Here is a 23,896-nt window from a genome sequence, read left to right on the forward strand (position 1 = left end):
TATGTTATAAGACATGGAAATAATCATTCATAAATACATTACTAACTTTATTACAAAAAATCAGTTTATGATTTTACATCACTTTTAATGCTAAGTGGTATATTTTATCCCTTAAAACAATCACTGCAATGAAAAGACAGATTTATTTTATTTTGTTTTCATTGTAACACTTTAAGAGGCTCTACAGGTCATGCAAGGAAGATGGCAGGGACATGCATTGTATAAAGGAATGCAAATTTCAACAAACAAATGAGTAGGAAAATGTTAAGGATGTTAAGAAAAACTTTTTTGTCCAGATAAAAATTAAATTGTTTTATTTACATCCAAGTTACTCATCGATTCTGACCAATTTCATATATTCTGGACTCATGTCATCTGGACAGTTTTAAGTTTTTATTCTGAAATAGCATCCCAATATTCTACAGGTTGAATCCATTAAACCAAAGGAAGGACACAAAACAAAATCATGTCTAGGACTTGAACTTTCACAGTTACAAAAGGCACTGATTTCTACAAGACTTTCAGCCACAATGAAGCCGCTGACCAGATTCCCCAATGTACTAAAGGATCAGAAAAATTCAATAATGTGAAGCAGATAATTAGGCTTGGTAATAATAATAATAATAACAATAATAGTAATAATTTGGTTATTCCACATACATATATGTGTGTGTGCTTTTTTAGCAAATCTGTTAGTGAAGCATGCATGTAGTATGCGAATTTGCTGATGATTTTTGAACTTTACGGTATAATATTTCAGTAAATAAAATAGATTGGGGTATCTACAAGATTGCTAAGTCAGCAAATAGACCAGGCTTCAAATTTGGAAGCTTCTCTAGAAAGCTTGAGATGGTCTGTGGGCTAAGGGCCATCGCCTTGTAGAAAATAAAGAGAATTCAAGCCCTGCTCACGACAGGGAGCATTCCTTTATTGTACCTTCACTGTCAGAACGACCTGTGGGGAAAACGCCAGTGGCTGACAGGTAAATCAGAAGCACACTATTGGCAGGCAGCTCCTGAAATTAAAGAAAATCACATATACAAAACAACAAACAGAAAACAACAGTTTTATTGCAAGTTCATGATATTGTAAAGTTGTGGGGAAGACAAGAACCTAATTTAACGTATTATGGTTTTCTCCAAGAGGAAAAGTCACTCTTGTTGGTTCTAACTTACAACTGTCTACACAGCAAAGATTCGTTATTAATCTATAACTACTGCCAAAAGTTTTGAAGACATTCTTTGCTTCAAAAACCCCGTCATTCAGAGAATGCACTCTGAAAAACTTAAAAAGGAGAAGTAAGGATCCTGACAGTAGGTCTAAAAGACAAACTCCCATCTGTGCTTTGTCTATACAAATTCTGGGAGGAATTCCTGAATCATGGCTCTTTCAGATGACCAAAATGTTTCCCAGAGCTGCCTGAATATAGAACATGCCTGTGTGATCTGCTCCTGTCTTTCAGTTCTGCATTGTTAAACCTAAAACAGTATAGTAATAAAAACCTGGAGGAAGGAGAATGAGAATTAATCAGTATTCTCATGAATTAATGGTGGGAAACGTACATAACATCATGAGCAATTTCCATGCTAAAAATAGCTATGATTAGGCTATTCTAAAGGCAGTATTCTTTTTCATATTTTTCCTAAATTCTTGACTCTTAAGAGAAGAGGGACTCTCAGATTTCATTTAAGGCACACTTTCTCCATACAGTAAAAAGTACTGGATGATATATACCTTAAAAGATGCTGCTAAGAATGTGTACAGTTGGCTGAACGTTGGTTTGTAGAGTAGATACTTGTGGGGGTTTTCTCGTCTGGTAGGCTTATCAGCTGATTCCTATATTTACACACAGAAAAGAAGGCACATTCAGTTGGTCCTGTGTACCCATGGGTTCAGCATCCATCGATTCACCCAACCATGAAACAAAAATATCTGGGGAAAAAATTCCAGAAAGTTCCAAAAAGCAAAACTTGAATTTGTGGTATACCAGCAACTATTTATATAACATTGACATTGTATTTACAACTATTTATCTATCATTTACATTCTTTTAGGTATTATAAGTAATCTAGAGATGAGTCAAGATACAGGAGGATGTGCATAGGTTGTATGTAAACAGTACACATTTCATATAAGGAACTTGAGCATCTGTGGGTGTTGGTATCCACGGGGGTCTGGAACCAATCCCTGGTGGATACAGAGGGATGTCTATACAAACTGTACTTGACAGACGAATTATCAATGCCTATTTTCACTACTTTCTTCATCAGATACCTTTCTGTACTACCATTATGCTTATTTATTTCTCCTGTGTCTCATCAGGAGAATTCTTTATTCACATTCATGGCATTTGCTGCATAATAGCATTAATGAGGAGCAGAAGCAGCAAGAAGCAGCAAGAAGTAGCAAAATTGCAAATGCAGGTACATCACCTGCATTCCTGGCTTATTCATCTGGGACGCTAAATTCATCGGCTCCCTTTCCAGGGCTTGTAACATCCGGAACATGTCAACAGTTAGTTCACTGAACTTAACCTGCAAGGAAAACAAACCTGACCATTAATGTGGTGTGTAGACCTTGAAGTGTTTAATCACATTGTTACTTCTGACTTTCATGTATACCTAACGCCATTGGATATTTTATTCTCTAGCATTTTATTATGAAAAATTTCAGAAGACAGAAAATTATTAGAATTATACAGTGACATCCATACGCTCAACATCTAGATCCTGTAACACTAACATTTTTCTATATTTGCTTTATCACATCTCTCTCCATCTATCAATATTTCAATCAATCCATCAATTTCCACAGGAATTTTTAAAAGAAAAAGTAATCATGTAAACACAGAGACCTAGATCCCATAAAACATGCTAACTTTTGGCAAAACAGCCAGGCTGAAATATTGCTGAGGCCTATTTTAAAACTGCTTCAGTACACTTTGGTACTGTATATAATGTTTAAGACTGAATCTTTTTCTATTTTGAATAACACTTCTACAGAACTTCATGCAGGTAGTGTTTTAATTTAGAAATTTGCAAATTAATGCCTATAAAAGCCAAAATTGGAGAATTACACAAAAAAGTTAAAACAAAAATGACAGATGTAAGGGAAGGATCCAAAATTAAAATTTATATAAATAATGCATATCAAAAAATGTATTCACTGGTGACTTTTCCAATATCCCATTATTTCCAGTAAATTACATTTCTAGTATATTAAATCCTCCTCATCATAGGATTATTCTGTCATGAAAAAAAATCTTTGAAAGTTGCTTTTGACAAATGTACTTAAAAATAATTCCTCCTCCATTTTTGCCTGATTGTAAAAGTAATATACAGAAAATAAAAATCACTTAAAATTCTATTTAAACTTTTTATGATATTGGTAAATTTCTTGTCTTTTTCTTGTGCATATATATATGTAGACATTTTAACATATATGAAATAATTCTGCTTATACAGGTCCATAACTGGTTTATTTTCACTTGCCATATCATAAGTATTTTCCTTTGTGATTAAAAACTCTTTCTAAACCATTGAAACGTCTGTAATATAGTCCATATGTAGACACAATGTAATTTAACCATCTGCTCGAGAATGGATGTTAGGATATTTACAAAGAAACAATTCTGTAATAATCAAAAGCACTGTTTTTCCAGAAGCACTGTTTTTCAAAGTGAATTTTAACCATAATTCCTTCCCAATTCTTTACCTGGTTATTACAATTACCAATAATGAGTGCATCAGCCAGAGACAACTGTCCCACAATCATGCCCTGTTCCAGCAGCGGGGCTCCTGTTTCAGCAAGGCGATTAGATGTGATAACAATGGTATTATCATCATTTAGTACCATAACAGGGTCCGCCTGGAGAAAAAAGCAGTAAGTATTGGATGGCCAAGACAAAACACCAACATAAGAAGTTATTCCTTCTTGACATATACACACAATAAAAATGTATACCACTTAGATGTTTACTTAAATAATTATGACAACCTTTCTTGTCAAAAACTGACCTCAATGAAAGCTGCTACCTCTTGAAGTACCAGGTTCCATTCCACTTGATCTTCAGTATTAAAGCGGTGAGTATAATCTTCAATTTCATCTGACAATTCCTGATTTTACAATATCACACACAAAAGTGGTTAATTAAAAAAATAAAATAGATCGCTATAGTATAACGTATTTCTGACATAAACTGATATAGTTTGATTATTATCAACACACACTTTCAATAAGCAAAACAAAGAATGAAAATTACATGGTCTTGCTTCAAAATCAAAAACTCCAGAATGATGCATATCAACAGACCCACGGAGATCCAGAGTGATCCATACTCAGTGCTACATCAGCAGTAACTTATGTAACAGGAAATTCTTAAAGGTAAAACCCCGAATTTTTAACATTAAAAAAATGAATACTGTCTAGCTGATTTTTTTGTTTTTGGATTTATATCCTACTGTTTCTTTTGGAAACAATCTTATAAGCATTTGGGATGTGAAGGAAGACAGAATAAGACTTGACAAAACTAGTTTGGTATACTGAATCACTTTGAAAATAATACAAAATTGTAAGTCAACTATACTTCAATTTAAAAAAATAACATGTTATACTTAAGCACTAAAAAAATCAAGAAGTATGTCATTGAAACCACTAATTAAATACAGAGTGCAACCAGAATGCAGTATGCAAAAATTACAGGTATTAAGTGAACCCAGAATGCAGTTAACTCTTAATTATCTGAGTTAATTAAGGATAGAGTGATGCAGGCATTTTAAAGGGATGGAAAAACCAAAACTCATTCCCAGAACCTTTGTGAAATATTATGTACTTTTTTTTTTATAAGTTTTTTTTTTTAATGGAGGTACTGGGGATTGAACCCAGGACCTCATGAATGCTCTATCATTGAGCTATACCCCTGCCCCCCAAAACATACTTTTTCTTGACCTAAATTTTCAATTATTTTCTCTAAAATGAAATATTTTAAATTTTGTTTGCACTTCCCAACCATCCATTGATGAGTGATGAAAAGCAAAATGAATTGAAGGGACAAAAGAAAGAAATTAAGAAAATTATCTCTAGTGTGTTTGAAATATGAAAAGACTTGGAAATTTTTTTTATCATTACCCTTGTCAGAAGTTACCATACTCTGAAAGTTGTAATGATTTAGATATATCACAATTACTTAACCTTAAATCTATTTAAAAAAAACAAAACTATCCATACACAACTAGAGGTTAGGATTCTAATTATGTTAAAGTACACTTACCTTCACCAGGTCCTTCACAACATCCATTTTGTTGAGAAGAAGACAAACTACTATAAATCTTGCATAGTATCGTAGCTTCTTAACTACTAACTCAGGTCTACAATAGATAAATGGAAAATTATTCATTAGATTAAAAAAATGCTTTTTTATTTTTCTGACTTTCTAATAGCTTTTAAACACTTTCAATCCTATTTTGCATGGTTATAAACATTTCTGCATACAGCCTATAGTCTTTGAATACATTATTTACTCAATGATTCATTATATTGTTCATTCATATATTAATTCATTCAATATGCATCTATTGAGAACTTAGATGCATCAAGCACTATGCTAAGTGCTAGAAGTAGAATGATTTAAAAGAAACTGTAGACATGGTCCCTTCCTAGAAGATCTTACAGACAGAAAAGTATGCAAAATTAGAGGAGACAGATAAATACTTGAAACGGTAGAATGAATATTATAATGATAGGAGAATTAAAGGCTGCTATTTGAGCCCACAGCACTGGTTCTTGGGTGAGACAAGGCTTCCAAGAGAGAGTAATGTTTAAGTTAAGGCTATATGGAAGAGTCAGAGACAATGGGCAGGAAAACACAATGTGAAAAGAGTTCCAGGAAGCTCATTTTTGTTTTGAAATCTTATTCTTCTGCCATTAATATAGCCAGTTTTCTTACGCTTACTGTTTGTTAACCGTATCTTTTTGTATACCTCTGCTTTCAAGTACCTGTGTCTTTTTACTTTTATAACGCATCTTTTGTAGACAGCATATTGTTAGGTCTTACTTTTTTATTCACTCCGACAATCTCTGCCTCGTATCCTCATTTACATTCACTCTTATTGTTGCTTTGGCTGGGTTTGCAACTTCCACCTTGCTCGTTGTTTTCTATTTGTCTCTTCTGTGTCTGTGTTCTTTTGCTGCTCCCTCTTGTCTTCTTTTCAGTTAATCAAATTCATGTTAGTATTCTATTTTATATCCTCTATTGGCTTCTTAAATGTAGACTGCTTTATTATTGTGTGTTTTTTTTAATTGTTCTTTTAGTGGTTGCTAGGAGTGGCAACACACATCCCTAACTTATCAAGGGTGACTTGCAATCTATCTTGCACATCTTCCCGCCTGACCCTTTATACTTATATCTCTTATCAGTTCAAACTGGACATTTCCAATTTCTACTTCCTATTTTCCACAACCTACATTACAAATATAATAACCTTACAACAGTTTGTTTTTTGTATATGTTTTGCATTTTCCATAATAAAAAATTTTAAAATTCCTCTTTGACCCAGAAATTCTTTAGAAATGTGTCTAATTGACATACTGACTTTTTAAAACTATGTCTCATTCTTAATTTTTAATAGAATTGCACCATGGTTAGACAATATATACTTGAAAAATTATTGAAACCTGTCTTGTGGCAAATGTAAGTCAACTTCACAAGTTTCATATAAGCTTGAAAATTATGTGCATTCACTTATTGTTGTATGCCATTTTATGCACATTACAACAAGTTATTAATTATGTTACTCAAATCTTATAATTGTTTATCTTCTTCACATATAAATTATTACATATGTTGTATTAAAAATCCCTGTATATTAGACCATTTTCTGTATATTACATCAACTTCCTGTTTATTAGACCATTTATCAATTTCTCCCTGGAAATACACCACTTTTTTGCATTATTATTATGCTACATTATTGCGTATATACAAGTTTAAAATTTTTTATTTCCCTGAGTTTTCCCTTTTAGCATTATGAAGTAAAACTCTATTCTTAATAATGCTTTCTGCCTTAAACATAAATAATTTGTACATAAATAGAGCAGCATTTCTTGCCCTTAGTATCTGTCTCATTATCTTTTTCTTTGTACCTTATATCTTTGGTGGTCCTCTTATAAACAGTGTATTAATGGATTTTTCTTAAAAAGGCAAACTGATAATCTCTGACTTTTCCCTAGGAAGTTTAGATCACTTTCATTTACTACAATTACCAACAGTACTTGGACTTGTTTCTACTTTGTTATTTTGCGCTATAATTATACTTTTTTCATATATATATTCCTTTCCTACCTTTTATTGTAATGATCATAATTTTATTATTCAGTTTCCTCCTCCTTCTGTATCTTCTCTTTATGTTTTTTAGAAATATTTTTCTTAATATTTTAAGAAATATTTTATGCAAACTTTACTTACTCTAAGCTTCTTCTGCACAATAGATAGATCTTATTAGTATGGTTTAATTCTTTATTTTCTTTCTCCTTTCATGTTGTTATCCAGAATTTGGTACCACTTTATCTTAATAACCTCAATTAGCCATTATTACAATGATTACTATCTTTTAAAGCCCATGCTGTTTTAGGAAGCAAGGGGATAATTTTTTCTCACCAATCCTGTGTTTCACCCCTTCCTTTTAGTTTCAATTTTCTTCTTCCTGAAGAAATCCTTAGTAGTTCCTTTATGTCACCAAAACCAGCCACCCCCACTGCAAGGCTGTCACAGAACTGGGCAGAGGGTTAATGACCTGGGGATTTCCCTCACTTTCTTGACAGCTAAGCTGTCCATTTAAGGGGATGGTTGATCTTTTTTACCAAGCATTTCTAGGTGTTTTGAAGACAGTATCTTAGATTTATCTATCCTAACACATTGTCAGAAGTGGAATTTTAAAACAGAAGGAAAATCTGTAGCAGGATGATGTCAATTCATACTTAAAATAATAAGACAATCCTTTTAATTTGGGGGGGAAAATGGTTCTGTGAATCTATATGATAAATTATATAATCATGAAACACAGACTTCAGAATTGCAGTCTTGTCCAACCTACCAGGCCTGCTACTTGTAAGATGCCAGCTTTTTACACATCTGCCTGAGAAACTTTTTCCAGGTGGCTAACTGCAACTTCTACCCCCAGTCTCTATGTACTCGGAAACTTCACCTTCTCCATGTCTAACTCTGAACTAGGTTCAGCCTTAGTCATTTATACCTTCGGGGTTTGCAGCTCCCAGGACAAGTGACTGTGTGCATCTGCTAAACGGGATGAGCCCAAGGAACTGAGACATTCTGAGAGTTAGTAATTGTCGGAACATACCACTCCTCCTGGCTTTGTCACAGTCCTTAGGTACTGCAACCATACAGAGAGAACTTGACCTTTTGAGGAGAGATTTTTGCTTTTTAAAGCAGCTGTGAAATTGTGGAACACTTTCTTAGCTTTAATCTATCAGCTGCTGATTTTAGCAGCTGTCACCAACTGGCTACCTTAACTGGCACCCTTGCACTGTGTGAACTAAGAAACAAACCACCAACCTACCAGCTGGACAAAATCCTTCCTAAAGTACAGGGAACAAGATTTTACATACTGGATTGTCCTTTGATTCTAAGTTAGTGGCGTAAGCCAAGGCACTTGTCATCCTGGTTCCAAATAACTGTACCTCTGTTCATCTGCCCTGCTCTAGGAGGCAGCAAAAGAAACAATTCACATGTGGCATTTGCTATTAGGATAGAAAATGGTTTCGATAAATCAGACTGTTGGGTTTTAAGCCAAGGGACTTAAGTCCAATTTTCCTTTGCAAATTAGAAAATGTAGAAAACTGAATTATATACAGTATTTTACTATTGCTTAAAATAGTTCTTTGCTTTTATGTATTTTCATACTCATAAAATGTTATATAGCCCTTGTGCATTTTTTTAGGGATACAATTTGTCTCACCAAGAAGTCAGACAAACTGTAAAACATGAATGAAAAATAAGGGGGGGTTGGAGGAAATGTATCTGTAGTGAAAATATGTGATGCGAACCATAAGAAAATCTGAAGGAAAAGTAACTGATGGAATGTCTGATAGAAGAATGAAGTAAAGGCATGGCAAAGCGAGTTTGGGAAAAATGTAGAATTCAGCATCTGCATATGTTACTCGTTTCAAGCAAACTCCTCTAGACAAGTTTGAACAAGATTTTCAAGGGAATGAAGGGGATTTACAAAGAGTGGGGTTTTCCCCAAAAATGTTGCTATTTAGCTGGGAAGCTTATGATACCCAACCACAAAGTGTTCCCTAGAAAAAATGCATTAAAACTATGTTTTCTTCTATTGCTAAGAGATTATAATCTTTTCACTTATATAACAATTAAAGAGTTCTGTTGCTGGGAGTAGAGAGAACATTCAGATCTTCTATGCCTGAATACTGTCTTCCAACAATTCTGAGAATGCCAGCAATAAAGATTCTCCAGTAGATCCCTGATTTCTCCTAAACAATTCCATCCTCATCGGGGATCTACCTGCACCTCAAATATGTCTGAGACTCCCACAAAAAGGTAATCGTCTAAAAGGAAAAGAGTAACGTGTACAGCTTCTTTTCTTTTTTCTTCTCCCACCCAAGCACTGATCACACAGCCAGATGCATAATAAGTGCTCAAAAGATTACCATTAGGAATGAATGATTTTGACATGATTTTTTTTTTCCTTACCGTGGAGCAACATGACTGCAAAATGGTATTTTATTTATAAAAGAAAATTCAAACAGCATTACGGTCCTACATTGCAGTTCTTAACAGGTTTCTGAATGTATATGAACTAAGATGACACAGGCTAGCAGAACAAAGGTTATCAACGAAGCCTCACTTTGAAGTTGCTTCTTTTCTATAGAACTTCATGTGACCCCAATCTCTCATAAAGAAATAGTCCACCCCTCCTTTGTGCTCTGGCTCTACCCTGGTATTGTGACATCTGTTACAACAGCTATAATATTTATTGCTTTTAGGTAATATACCTCTGTATGCTTAAGAAGGCCTAGTACATAACAGGCACTGAATAAAACCCATTAAATGAATAAAATTTATAAACAAATGTGTTCTTTCCTGCATCATTTCCACACAGACTAAAAATTGTGAGTGTTTTATCTTCCTCTTTCTAAAAATAATAGGTACATACCTGTCCTCTTTATTGACTTGAGAATAATATGATCGCTGCCTGATTGCAGAATAGAAGGAGAAAGCCTCATTCAGGTAGCTGGTCTCAGATGTGCGTAAGCTACAAGAAGGAAAAACACGTCAAATTTGACAGTGTCTCAAACTCTTCACCATGATAAATACTTGTTCTGTTATTCCTCTATTTCTCTACTCAAGGGGATGGGAATTACTATCCAAAATTTGAATCAGCAAAGCAACAATCATGTCACCCTTAAAATGTGTAAAACTAATGATAAGGATAATCAAAAAAAAACAAAAACAAACAAACAAAAAAAACCCTCCCCACTGCTCCCAAGCCTATTTTGATGACTTTGGGTAAAGCACACATTATTCTCATTCTTCAAAGGGCCTCTCCAAACAGCATTCCACTCAGTTAAATCTTTCCACCCAGGACCACACCTTTCATGACCTTCCCCAAATCCACACATAGTCATTTGTCTTTTGGGTCATTCCTTTAGTTTTTTCTCAGAGGATTCAGAAATGGACTAATCTACATTAATCTTCAGAGGATGCTGATGAATTAGATTTTCTGCTTGTTTTTTTTTAATTGAAGTATAGTCAATGTCAATAACATTTCTAGTTTTACAAGGGACTTCTTAAGAAAATATTTTATCTTAGAGAGTAATTTTAATGGTGGGAATCTGGTGGCATGCCAAAAGACAAGAAGAGGAAGGAATTTTCTGACCTATTAAATTATTAACAGTCTAAGCCTTTTAATGAAATACGTGATATCACTAAATGCTAATGAGATTTAGATTCCTAAAAGGAGCTCTCTTCTTTCCTCGACTCATGGGTGGGACTATGTAGATGAAACTGCTCTAAGGATATAATCAAAAGTATTTTTATTGACTGCTTGTAACCTTTTGATGCATCCTAAAACAATGAGTTTTAAAGTATTCTCCTGAAAACCACTCATTCAAGCATACAAGTTATATGTCTGTACAGTATTAAGACTCAAGTGAGGCCATTAAGAACCATAAATTCATTGAGCTTTTCTTTTATCTAAAACAAAGATCATACTCCTTTGAGTTTACAAATAAGTCTGACCAAATGAACTGTTTGGAAGGTGAGCCTTGAAGCCAATAATGACACTTTGATTATGAGAGGTCATTTTATAATGCTGTCTTGATCAATATGATCTGAACTACCAGGATTTCATTTGTTACTCCTTAGTTTTCCCTCCTACCAAGTAAGTATCTATGCATACTTCGGCATGCTGGGTTTAAATAAGGACAATGCTTAATTTTTTCCATATGCGATTCACTTACTAATAATGGTAGTATAGCTGCCCAATCTTAGAAGCAATTTCCCCTATTTGCCACCGCTTCAAGCCATACCGATTATCCAAGACTTGTCTGTTTTATATAGGAGATAAGAAAATAGAAATAAGAGACTATAAATTTCAAAAATAACCAGATCTGTTAATTTAATAGGATAAAATACAACCCAATTCATCATGAAATTTTGAATACATGAATTCAAATTCATGAATTTTTCATGAGATTTCAACATAATCATTCAATTAAATTCAAAAAGCATTTATTAAATGTCTATTTAAAGTACACTGAAATATAAAAGAAACTTCTTTGAGCTATGTTCATGAAAATGAGAAGCAACACCCCACAAATAGCTTTGGCCAATAAACAACACCTGTTTTAGAATGAAACCATGAATCCGCCTACCTACGTCAAAGTTAATCTGAACCATTTCAGATATGATATTGCCTTCAGATAAAAACATCACATTTAAAGCCTTAAATAAGTTGGGAAAAATCAGTTTGTTTTCATTTAGGTCATGAAGATAAAATACATTAAAATGCATCAAGACGGGGGAGGGTACAGCTCAAGGGCACATGCTCAGCATGCACGAGGTCCTGAGTTCAGTCCCCAGTACCTCCCCTAAAAATAAATAAATAAACCTAATTACCTCCCCCTCAAAAAAATAAAATAAAAAATAAATGCACCAAGAGATAAAAAGAAAGCACTGAGGCAGTGAAAGTCAAAACTGTGACTAATACAAAGTGGACCTTCACTCTCTTTTAACTATAAAAATCCTTTACCGATGCTGCTGCTGGAACTTCCAGAGTTTGGTGTAAACATCAAAAGTTCTTCCAAAATAGGACTGCCACTGCTTCTGCCCATATTGTGGCAAATCTCTGTAATGACAAATAAACAGATAATAATTTTAAATCTCTTACGCTATTTGGAAATTAAGTCTTCTGATGATACAAACTGGGTAGATTTAAATCATTTGCATTCAGGATTTTTTTTTTAAGCTACAACTTTTAGAACAGAAATAGTTCCATTACAAGGGACTCAGGACACATTCTTTCCCGCTCTTCTCTCCTTCCTCTGACAGCTCATTCTTAGTCTCCTCTGCAGATGCTTCTCCCAGGAAGTTTCTAGCATTATCTCCCTTCTAACCTGGTGATCTTATTCGTACTCACTTACATACTGATAACTTCCACATGTCTGTCTTCAGCGAAGAACTCAGCACTTGGAAAAACACCACTTCAGGAAATATATCTAGAAGTGGATGTGCTGGTGGCATTGTGGTTCTCAACTATTCTGTCCCCTCCCTGTAAGTGAAACTATGCATCCTTGTCCTTAGGCCCAGTGAATTACAGTAATCTCTCTCAGAGACACACCTCCCTACCATATACACACCGGGCCTGGCCATGTCACTTGCTTTGCAATGATTGTAAGTTACCTACTACGTGTCTGAGAAGAAGATTTAAGAGGTATTACATGGTTCACCATTTTACTTTCCCTCTGACCTAAGACCAAGATAGGGCTGGCTGCTCCTCAGCCTGGAACACAGAATAAGACACATTTAATGGAGCCTCAGAACTGCAGACAACTTGTAGCTAACATGGGAGCCGGAAATAAATCTCTATTACGGTACGTACTAAAATCTTGGAGTTGCTACAGCAGCCTTATTTAGGAAAAGCCAGTACAGAAACTGTTACCAGGACTGCATTATTGCTGTAAGAAATACGAATGTGACACCGGTGTTGGGACTGAGCAGTAAGTAACTGTTATCCAAAGCTAACACACAATGAATCCCTGTGTACTATCACTAGCTTCACAGATTATAAATTTAAGGCCAATCCTTTCTACTTGGGACTGTCAGATAAAATACAATGCTTTTGTTTTGGGACTCTCTACTCCTTTCTGTAAGACTAACTGTCCATCTCTGTGTTAATATCACTGAATAAATCAGTACCCCAATAATCAATTAATACTCATATGATCAATACAATATTTTTAGTTAAATAGTGCAGACTGTATTTCAGAATGATCCCTATAACCTAACTGTCTACCAAGATACAAAACAGAGAAAACACTTAAGTAAGCAAAAGGGAGGACTTTTAAATATAACTTCTCTCATTTAACTTGGTTTTAACTTTCAAGTATAAAAGAAATCCTTTCTTTACCTCACATAACTAAATAAGCTGAATGTTCTTGGTAAACCATAGAAATTTATAGAAATTTGAGGTACTATTTTATGCTGTTTGGTTGACTTGGGGGAAAGAGATGCATATTCTTCCAGATTTTCTTCACACACACAGGTGCAGTATTTGTCTTGTTTTGTAATGTAAACTTTTTTCAGTTTATATATCATTGACATTTTTCATGTTAATATATATATACATGTGCAACTCTGTGTATAATATACATACATGTTTCAAATTGGCAGAAAGACACCACACACATACAAACACAACGATAAATCTGGATAAATATTTTTATTTACTTAGTAAAGGATACATAATTTCATGGAAATGAGACAAGTACAGAGCAGAAACAAACAGTTTATGTTTGTGTAACTTTTATCTTGAACCCATGGGGGTATCTTGCTATTGGTGACACTTGTCTTGCAGTTAGGAAAGACGTATTTTCATTATTTTATTTTTTTAGGAAAGGTGTATGTTGAAGACACTGGATGGAAGTAGAAAATCTGGTTACTACATACATAATTCTATCAAGTACTAATTATTATGAAGGCCAGAGAAAGTAATGTGAAATATGATCTCTACAATCAAGGAGCTATTTAGTTAGATAGAAAAAACTAACACATATACAGAAAAAGAGGAAAAACTAAGACATAAATAGTAAATTATACGGTACTGAGTAAAAGGAACAGGAGAGTGTAGAAAAGAGACACATTGGGAGGGCCTGTAGTCAGGGAAAGCTGCATGGAGAAAGCTGCAGATAGGCAACAGAGAATGAAGAGGTCATCAGATAGAGAGAGAGAAATTAGATATATAAAAGAAACAAAGGCCACTATAACCTAATGAAAGTGCAGCACAAGTCTCAGCCAGACCTCACTCACGCAGCTGTGGACACCTGGTAATGGATGGTCTCCCTCGAACGTCTAGGCTGGCTGGCGGTTAAGGTGCTTGGTCATGTGTTTCTCATCATCCAGCAGGCTAGCCTGGGTCTGTTTACATGAAGCTGGTTGCAAGGATCCCAAGTGCAGAAAAAGAGAGGACAGCTCTAATGTGCATTTTTCTTTACAAGTCTTTGCATCTTATTTGTACTGTACCATCAGCCAAAGCAAATCTGACAGCCAAACCCAGTGTCAAGGTGCAAGGAGGAAGACTCATGGGCGTGGACATGAGGAAGGGGATGACTTTTATGAACACTCTGTCTCAGAGGCCTTGCATTTTTCTTTCTTTTTCAATTTTGAAAATATGTCTCTTAGAAAATGAAAATAATATACAGTGTATAAAACAAGAAAAAATACCCTACTGTGCTCCCATCTAGTCCTCAGAAATAACCACAATTAAAAATGGATTTTCTATGCATATTTAAATATATATATATGTCAGTTTTTCTATTATTTTACACGAATGGGATCTAACTATACATAATGTTCTGTAACATGTCTTTTAAATTTAATAATACATCAGGTTTCTTTAATGCATATAGAATTGTATCAGTATTTACTGCGTATAAGGTAATATATGACGAACCAATTTACTTAACCAATACCCTCCTCCTGATGGACAGTTATATTGCTTCCAGGTTTTCTTTGTCAGAAAAATGCTGCAATAAACATCTTCATACTAATAAACTTGCATAGTTATGTGATGTGAGTAAAAGGCAAATTTATGTAAGTGGAATTAATGACTAAAAGAAGATTTGCATTTCTGTACCAGATGTTAAGACAGTGAGTAAAAAAGGAAAAGGTTTTCCTGCCCAAAATTTTCAGACACTAGATTACAAGAATGAGCTGATAACCCCAGTTTTAAATCTATTTCCATTATCCTTATAAGTAGAAACTCATTTTAGATGACAGAAATACGTTAGCTATAGATACTAGTTAGACATTTATTGCAAATTTTTATCTTCTTTATGTCTCCATGGATCTCTAGGGAGAGGCTGCATTAGGAAGAACTAATCAGTTATTTTTAAATTGAAGTTGCTGCTAGAATCTTGAAGACTCTTCTCAAGTAGCTGCTGCTAGGAAGACTATATTTTATGTAAAAGAATCAGGCAGCAGCAGCAACAGCAGCTTCATGAGGACTGACAGCTCTTGGGTGCTTCTTTCAAGATAGGATGTAGTCTTTAGGCAAATTTTCAAGTAAGCATTTGCTTACAAGTTCCTCTGCATTTCCAAAACAGACAAATTTAATAAACTTCAGTAATATATCTTGTTAAGGGAGAAAACAGAATTAGAACTCAGTGTTTTATGTCATGAGTATATAATTGCAGGTGTTCAATGAAAAGGGTTTTATGGGAAGGCAATTTTCTATGAGAGCTAAAAGCACATAAAAGATGATCTAAAAAGTTAGAATAAGGCTCCAGACACAAGTTGTAATATACAAGTATTTTATGATTTATAGCTCTGAACAGCGTTGACTAAATTCTATACTATTTTCGTTAAAAGAATTTAGAACGTCTACCACTCCAGTCCGAAGACTCAGCTATAAAGACAGCAATTTCTTTTTCAATGTAAGGTTTAAGTTTAAAAAAAACAAACAAAAAACTTCTTAAAGGATAAGTCTCATGTTCACCCTTTTTCTAATGAAACATATCACAGAAGCTAATACACAAACCATTCTAATATGATTAGAGTCTAAAATTTACTAAGATACTTTATAAAGAGTTTTAGATGCATTCCTCTACTATTCAGAGCTTGACTCGTTTTAAACTCTGAATATATCATTTGGTCATTATTACCGTCAGTAGAGATGGGAAATTAATGGCCCATGGAATTAAATTAAATGGGGTTGTGTGAATTATCCCGTAAGCTAAATGACCTTATATTTCACATTTTGCAAAGGCACCTACGTTATAAACTGGCTGCTCATGCTCTTTTTCCAAGTCTTTAAAGGAAATTCAAAGTATGACACTCATCTTGCTCTTTTTTAAAATCCTCAACTCTATCAACAAAAGTTGGGAGATTATGCTAGGAAGAGGTGTGGCACAAATGATTAAACCTACTTCTCAGAGATGTTCCAAATGTAACATTGAGATTTTAAAACTTAGGAAATTTCTTCCTAGTTTCTACAAGTCAACCATCTTCATTAAACTGAATAAGCGAAGACCGCTGATGCCTCCCCACAGCTGAAAGCCAGGTCCCACGGCCACTTGTCAGCCTCCGTGTGGTATGACGTGGCTCGCCACTTCCTCACCATCTTGTACCTCTCTCTTCTTTCTGTTCTAATGGTCTGTTTCATTGGCTTCTCCTTCCTTAGTCCAGTCCTGAAATGCTTGGCTTCCCAAGCACAGGTATGTGTGTATGTAAACACACACACACACACACACACACACACACACTAAAATGAGGATCAGAGATCTTAGGTGAGTTGTCTGGCAACTCATGGCCAGTAGACTGTAGAGCTTTGATTGAAATCCGTAACTCTTCTAGCCTGTAATCAAATGCTCTCTCCTTTCTACCATTAGGGAAAAACAACAAAGATTCTGATTCTACATTAGTAAAGTCCTTCTCCAGGAGTTCACTCTTGGGATGCCAGCAAGTCAAAAACTCTGACTGGCATCCTTATCAGCAGGAGATTAGGGCACACAGAGAGACACCTGGGATGCACATGCTCAAAGGGACGACCATGTGATGACATAGCAAGAAAATGGCAATTTGCAAGCCAAGGAAAGAGGCCTCAGAAGGAATCAATGCTACTGACACGTTGAACTTGGACTTCTGGCCTCTAGAACCGTGACACAATACATTTCTATTGTTTAAGCCACCCATTCTGTGGTATTTTGTTATCACAACCCTAGCAAACTAATATAGTAAGTGATAAGGTAGCCTTCAAATCCCAAAACAGGTGGGTGGGAACAAGTCACCCACAGTCCAAAGACCTGCAGGCTATCAGCATCTGTATAGGAGGGGAGAGAAGAAACAACAGGGACACACGGTGGACTGTGAAGAAGAGACTCCAAAACCGTCAACACATATTCACCAGAGAGCACAGAGGACCATTATGAAAACAGGAGCTAAAAGCAGGAGGAATTTTGCTTAAGCCAACAGCCACATATGGCTACTGAGTACTTGAAATGTGTCTGATTTGAACTGAAATGTGTGAAAGTGTAAAATATTCAGTGTACTTCAAAAACATAGTATTAAAAAAAAAGAATGTAAATGATCTCAATAATTTTTCTATGTTGATTACACGTTGAAAGAAAATATTTTGGGTATATTGGAACAAATAAAAATATACTGTTATAGTTAATTTCACTTTTTACATTTTTTTAAAACCTGGCTACTAGAAAAATTTTAAGTCACATTTGTGGCTCACATTAAATTTTTCAGTCAATGCTTCTCTAGATTATGTGAAGAAGACATCTACTGCACCCTGGTGGCAGTCTACCTCAACTGCAAGTGCAACTGTTGGGAGTGGTAAACCATATAAAATGAGGGCAGGTATCACCAGCTTGTACAGATGGTTTAGGGGATTATCTTTGAACTAGCACATGTTTTACTATTACATGTTCACAGAATTCTGTCTCTATGAAAGTGTTAATTTTTTGAAGAAGGAGAAGAAGGAAGAGTAAGGAGATGAAAAAGAGAGGTAAGAGAGAGGAGAGAGCAAGGGAGGGGAGAAAAGTGACAGTGGAAAAAACTGTTAATTTCTGTTATTCTTCCCTATACAGGAACCAGGGCATCCTAAAAATAGGCTGTTAAAAAAAGCATTGTAGATAATTTCTTCTTTACTTTGAAATATAAGGAACATAGTTAATAAAAATTTCTGCTATTAGTTTTATTTAAGACCACTACACTTCATTTGGGGGCACTGCTGTGTGTGTGTGTGTGTGTGTGTGTGTGTGTGTGTGTGTGTGTGTGTGTGTGTGTACATACACATATATATGGCCTCCAACACTCATTTTGGTTTTGGGTATTTGCTCCTCTGGAGTCAAATAATTAGTGATTTGGAGTCCTCTGTTGTTTCAAAAGTCATGGTTATCACTGGTAGGCACAGCTGCATATCTCAAATACATGTCTCAAGATGCTACCTTACATAATCCCACCAAGTATTCCATTCTGCTTCAACAGTCTTAGTCACCATGGTAACAAGAACCCTGCAAACACTCAGGCTTTTGATCATTTTCTGACATTATTCAAAGCTATTTCTAACATCATTCTCACTTCATTACTACTGTAACTACATGCAAGAGCTATTATAAGCAAAACACCATTCATTTTATCCATTTCTCACTCTCTGGACTGTTTTCTTAACACAATGAGTGGAAAGAAGAGCTTATTTATTATGCACATATTATATGAAGGTATTTTCAGTCAAGAAAAATACTCCATTCATGTCTGGGAAAATGAAAAGGCTCTGACAACTTGGATAAACGTCTTAAATGTGTAAGATGAAAAGATATACCTTCAAGAGTAAAGAGAAAGTGTATTGTCCCCAAATAAGACATTCTACAGAAACTCTAGCCTTTCACGCACTGAAATGTACTTTTTCACTCTGCTTATAAACAGTTAAAAAGTCCAAGTGAGGGAACGCAAGGGGGTTGCTGCAGGGCTGAATATTCTATTTCTTTGTACAAGTACAAGCCCCATGGATGTGTTCAGTTGCAAAAAAATATACTTATGATACGTGTACTTTAAGTATATTATCCTGCAATAGTAAGTTTAATAACCAGTTTGTGAACTCAAGAAAGCAAGGAGAAAACAAAGGAAAGCTAACCAAAAGATAAGCACTGCTGGATCATATTTTTAGTTTAAGGAACTGCAGTACTGTTCTCCATAGTCACTGCACCATTTTATATTTCCACCAACAGTGTAGGAGGAACCCGATATAGTTTTAAGTGCTCAAGAACTAAACTGAAATATATATCCTAAGCATATTATAATAAATTTCTCTGACAGTGAACAAACAGTCCTAAAGATGAGATCTCACACAATTTTCCCATGTATTAGGGTTTCCTATTATTCCCACAGACATCATTTTACCCTGCAGTTAGTTTAAAAATAAATAAAATCTGTGTTATAGTTAAAATGGCACATTAAAAATAAAGATCAAAATGAGAACACATCTGAGCTGGTAAAATATATTTACACAACCAAAACAGCATTTCAAAAAGAAGTGAAATAAAACAATTCATTTTTAGGTAACAGGTGTTTTTGGGATGTGGGCCAAAGGATAAAGACGCACCTGAAAGTGATTTATAAACTACAGAATGCTTTGTGGAAACGTGTTCTGTTATTGTTACTGTTACAGCTGTTACAGAGTGATTTTAGACTAGCAGAGTCTCTAGCAGGGTAGTTGAACTTTATGATTCATTTATGATTCAGAATCAGATTAGGAAAATAATTCCTTTTTTAGAAGAGAAATGCCACTGCTAAATTCAATCTGTTTCTCAGACACACTACAAATCATTTTCATTCACAAACTCATCAAAATTTCTAGCGTCTGCTTCATTTGAATATATAGGTACAAAGGCTAGTAAACTCTGGGTCAAACACATAACGTCTAAGTTTTAAAAAAGCAGTACAGCGAAAAACACTGATATGAAATGACAAGGCAAAACATGTTGGGCATATGGTGGACAAACTGAAGACATTTTCTACAAATTCTGAGAAAAAGAATAGAGACGAAAATCAAAAGAGAGTAGACGGTTATAGAGGATTTAGATTGGAAATTCAGTCTAAGCTTTACAAGTATGAACAAGGAAGGAGAAACAACGAACAAGCAAAAAAAAAAAAAGAAAGAAATTCAATAATTAATTGAAAAATTATCTTTTCTGATAAAGAAATGCCTAAGATTTTACACCCTACACAAAAATTAACACAAAATGGTTCACAGATCTAAATGTAAGAGCTGAAACCACAAAACTCTTAGAAGAAAACATAGGAGTAAATTTTGGTGACCTCAGGTTAGGCAATGATTTCTTAGGTACAACACCAAAAGTAAAATGATGAAAGCAAGTAACAATTTGGACTTGATTAAAATTAAAAGCTTCTGTGCTTCTAAGGACATCGCCAAGAAAGTGAAGAGACAGTCCACAGAATAAGGAAATACATATTTGCAAATCATTATGTCTTACAAGGGACTTGTACCTGGAATATATAGAAAATGACTACAAATTGAAAACGAAAAGATAAATGAACTACTTGAAAAATGATCAAAGGATCAGAACAGACATTTCTCCAAAGACATAAACATGACCAATAAGCACATGAAAAGATGCTCAACATCATTTGTCATTAGGGAAATGCAAATCAAAACCATAATGAGATACCATTTCACATACACCAGGATGACTATCATCAAAAAGAGACAATAACAAGTGTTGATGAGGATGTGGAGAAACCGGATCCCTCACACATTGCTGGTGATACAGCCTCCTTGAAAAACAGTCTGGAAATTCATCAAAAAGTTAAATTCAGAGTACCATGTGAGCCAGCTATCTCATTCCTAGGTGTACACACAAAAGAGCTGAAAACACATGTCCACAAAAATCTCGTACCCAAATGTCCATGACGGTATTACTCATAACAGACAAAAAGTACAAAATAACTTAAATGTCCACCAACTCACGATTAGATAAACAAAATGTGGTAAATCTGTACAATGGTATATTAACCTGTAACAAAAGGAACACAGTACTGATACCTGTCACTCCACAGACAAAGGGATCAAAGTTATTTTAACTATGACAATGTTTTCAGACTTGAGAATAAAAGAGTTTTGGAACCACATGCTAGAAGTTACAGTAGGGATTTTCATGCAAACTTTCAAATGCTTTCTTTAAATCTACCACACCTTTTTTTTATTTGCCTTAATAAACAGGCACATGGAGTTATACAAGAAATTTGCTTAACAGACACAGTAAGTCTAAAGCTAGCAGTAAGTAGAATGTGGCCATGGGTTTGTATTCTTATAATTTCCTCAGATTATTTGAGGGCAGGGACTGTTAGTTTTATTTTCAAATTGTCTGTACCTAGTATAGAATGTGGTACATACTGAGAGTCAAATAAATGCTGAATAAACAAGATATACTTGGATAATAAAGGGGAACAAAGAAAAAAAAAAGTCTAAGTACGCAATGTAAAAGTTTTACAACATTCTAGGGAAAAAAAAACACTTAAAACCTGGGCATACTGGGGTCGTTTTCTTAATTACAATAGTGAAAGAAAGTAATTATTTAAAAAGATGCAATTAATCTGTATAGCAAAAGAAAAAGATCTTTTCAGTAGCACAAAATAGGAAGGACCAGAGTATAGGAGTTAAGAATGCTGCTTTTGGAATCCTTCATAAACATATAAACATATAACATATAATATATAAACAAATGTTTATGAAGCACCTGTAACACGCAACACTCTGGCTTAGGTGCTAAGGAAACAGTGACAAACAGGGTCTGGCTCCTAGGGACATTTCCTTTTAATAGAGGAGGACATCATAAGCAAATAAATAAGATCACTTGAGATAGTGATGAGTTTTAAGAAGACAATTAAATGAATAAAGAGACAAGAAAGTGACTGAAAGCATAGCTTTAGATAGAGTGGTCATGGAGGACTCATTTGATGACTCTGTATTATCTTTATGATTGTAAATGTTTTTCTCAAAGATAGATTAATGATTTAAAAATAAATTCTGCCAGTACAGTTGTGAACCTAGGGATGAATAATATAGTTATAAAATATGTGAGAAGATTGCATTTTTTACCCAGAAATAAACTTCAAGTTAAAAATTCACTATCTTCACAATTATTTGCTCCTGTAGAAAATATCAAAGATAAAATCTATCCTCAGTATTATATCTATAGTATAAATTTATTTATGACTGAAATTAAGCTAATGAAGCTTTAGGTCTGAAGTAAGTCAATATCCTAGGAATGTCATGAACTGAAATATAGCTAAACTATTTAAACGAAATAAAATGGTACAAAATTATTTACCCACCACACACAAGAATATACAATCAAAGACACATTTTGACAAAAGTGCATTTAGCTTCTGCTACTTATCAGTCAGGGCACATGTAACTAAAGTAAAAATACACTGTCTATAACACTCATCATTACTTTAGTCAACAGATACCTTCTCCTAAGAAAAAGAAAGAATAAAAGAAATATGCAAATAAACAAGCGTACAAAAAGGCAACAGAAGAGAACCTCCAGGTTCACGTGTATATGCATTGTAGGCTCCTTAATCCGTGGCACTGCAGTGTGTAAAATCAGAGGTAAAACAGGTATGATGTGGAATAATATATATAAAACCATCTAACAAAATATTTGAGTAAAATAATGTTATCCTCGTTTCTTACTGTTTTTTCATCTGAGAATGAAGAAACAGTGTTAAAGAAAAAAGAATGATTATTTCTAGTATAGATATTTATATAACATTCTATCCATAACTTTTCAGAAACTTACCAAACATCAGCCATGGGGGTTAAAACATATAACTAGGCAAAAATTCAAGGCACCAAGTGTTCACTAACCTTAACCCATTGAACAGTTGCTTAGATTTATCCAGAAGATAACAAAAATCTGTAACTGTTTTCCTCTCTCCCTGTGGGATGTCATCTTCAGCACCTCCAGAAGACATGATTTCTTTAAGAGCAAATTCAGTCCTGTAAGAAAACACATGTCCATTTACCAAGCAGGTGAAAATAAAAAGAGAAACAGACCTTAGTTACATCATCTGTCAGCATTTGTGTGTGTGTGATAAAGAAATCTTCTGATTACAGTCAAATCATTAAAGTAATCTAAGTGTAAGATGCTGTGGGAGAATAGATAATCTCACATTGTGGGTGGGAATGAAAACTGGTACCTCCATTTTGAAAAGCAATGTTTATAATATTCTTTCATCCAGTAAATATTTTTGAATGCCTGTTACATTCCAGGTACTCCTCTACATGGTTAAGAATCAAAAATGTTGATCCTTTTAACCTATTTATCTTTTTGATCTATTCTGTATAGCCATCTTGGAAAATGATCCTACAGATGGAAAACGCTTTTTCCATAAAGATATTTATTTCAGGATCATAATATTTAAAAGGTGTTAAGAATCTAAAAGAATCAAAAAGGAAAATGGCTGAGTACTTCACAGAACACTCACAACTGCACTCTATCCTATCACTAACTTACAATTACACTTAACACAATGAGGCAATAATACGGTACACTTCAGTATAAAAGGGATATGGCGGGGAGGGTATATAGCTCAGGGGTACAGTGCATGCTT

General features: G+C 34.5%; 1 protein-coding gene across 1 annotated transcript in view; it reads right to left on the reverse strand.

The window, feature by feature from the left end:
* SCAI (suppressor of cancer cell invasion) overlaps positions 1-23,896 on the reverse strand; it is a 112,301-nt gene that overhangs the window by 35,659 nt on the left and 52,746 nt on the right. The window contains exons 3-12 of the mRNA XM_031450448.2: positions 23,151-23,282; positions 12,285-12,380; positions 11,494-11,580; positions 10,188-10,286; positions 5,270-5,366; positions 4,017-4,115; positions 3,715-3,867; positions 2,433-2,534; positions 1,735-1,836; positions 937-1,015 (exon numbers count right to left, since the gene is read on the reverse strand). Coding sequence (XP_031306308.1) covers positions 937-1,015; positions 1,735-1,836; positions 2,433-2,534; positions 3,715-3,867; positions 4,017-4,115; positions 5,270-5,366; positions 10,188-10,286; positions 11,494-11,580; positions 12,285-12,380; positions 23,151-23,282 — 1,046 coding nt within the window. The remainder of the gene's footprint in view (positions 1-936; positions 1,016-1,734; positions 1,837-2,432; positions 2,535-3,714; positions 3,868-4,016; positions 4,116-5,269; positions 5,367-10,187; positions 10,287-11,493; positions 11,581-12,284; positions 12,381-23,150; positions 23,283-23,896) is intronic.

This window comes from Camelus dromedarius, chromosome 10 (assembly GCF_036321535.1).
Source record: "Camelus dromedarius isolate mCamDro1 chromosome 10, mCamDro1.pat, whole genome shotgun sequence".
NCBI lineage: Eukaryota > Metazoa > Chordata > Mammalia > Artiodactyla > Camelidae > Camelus > Camelus dromedarius.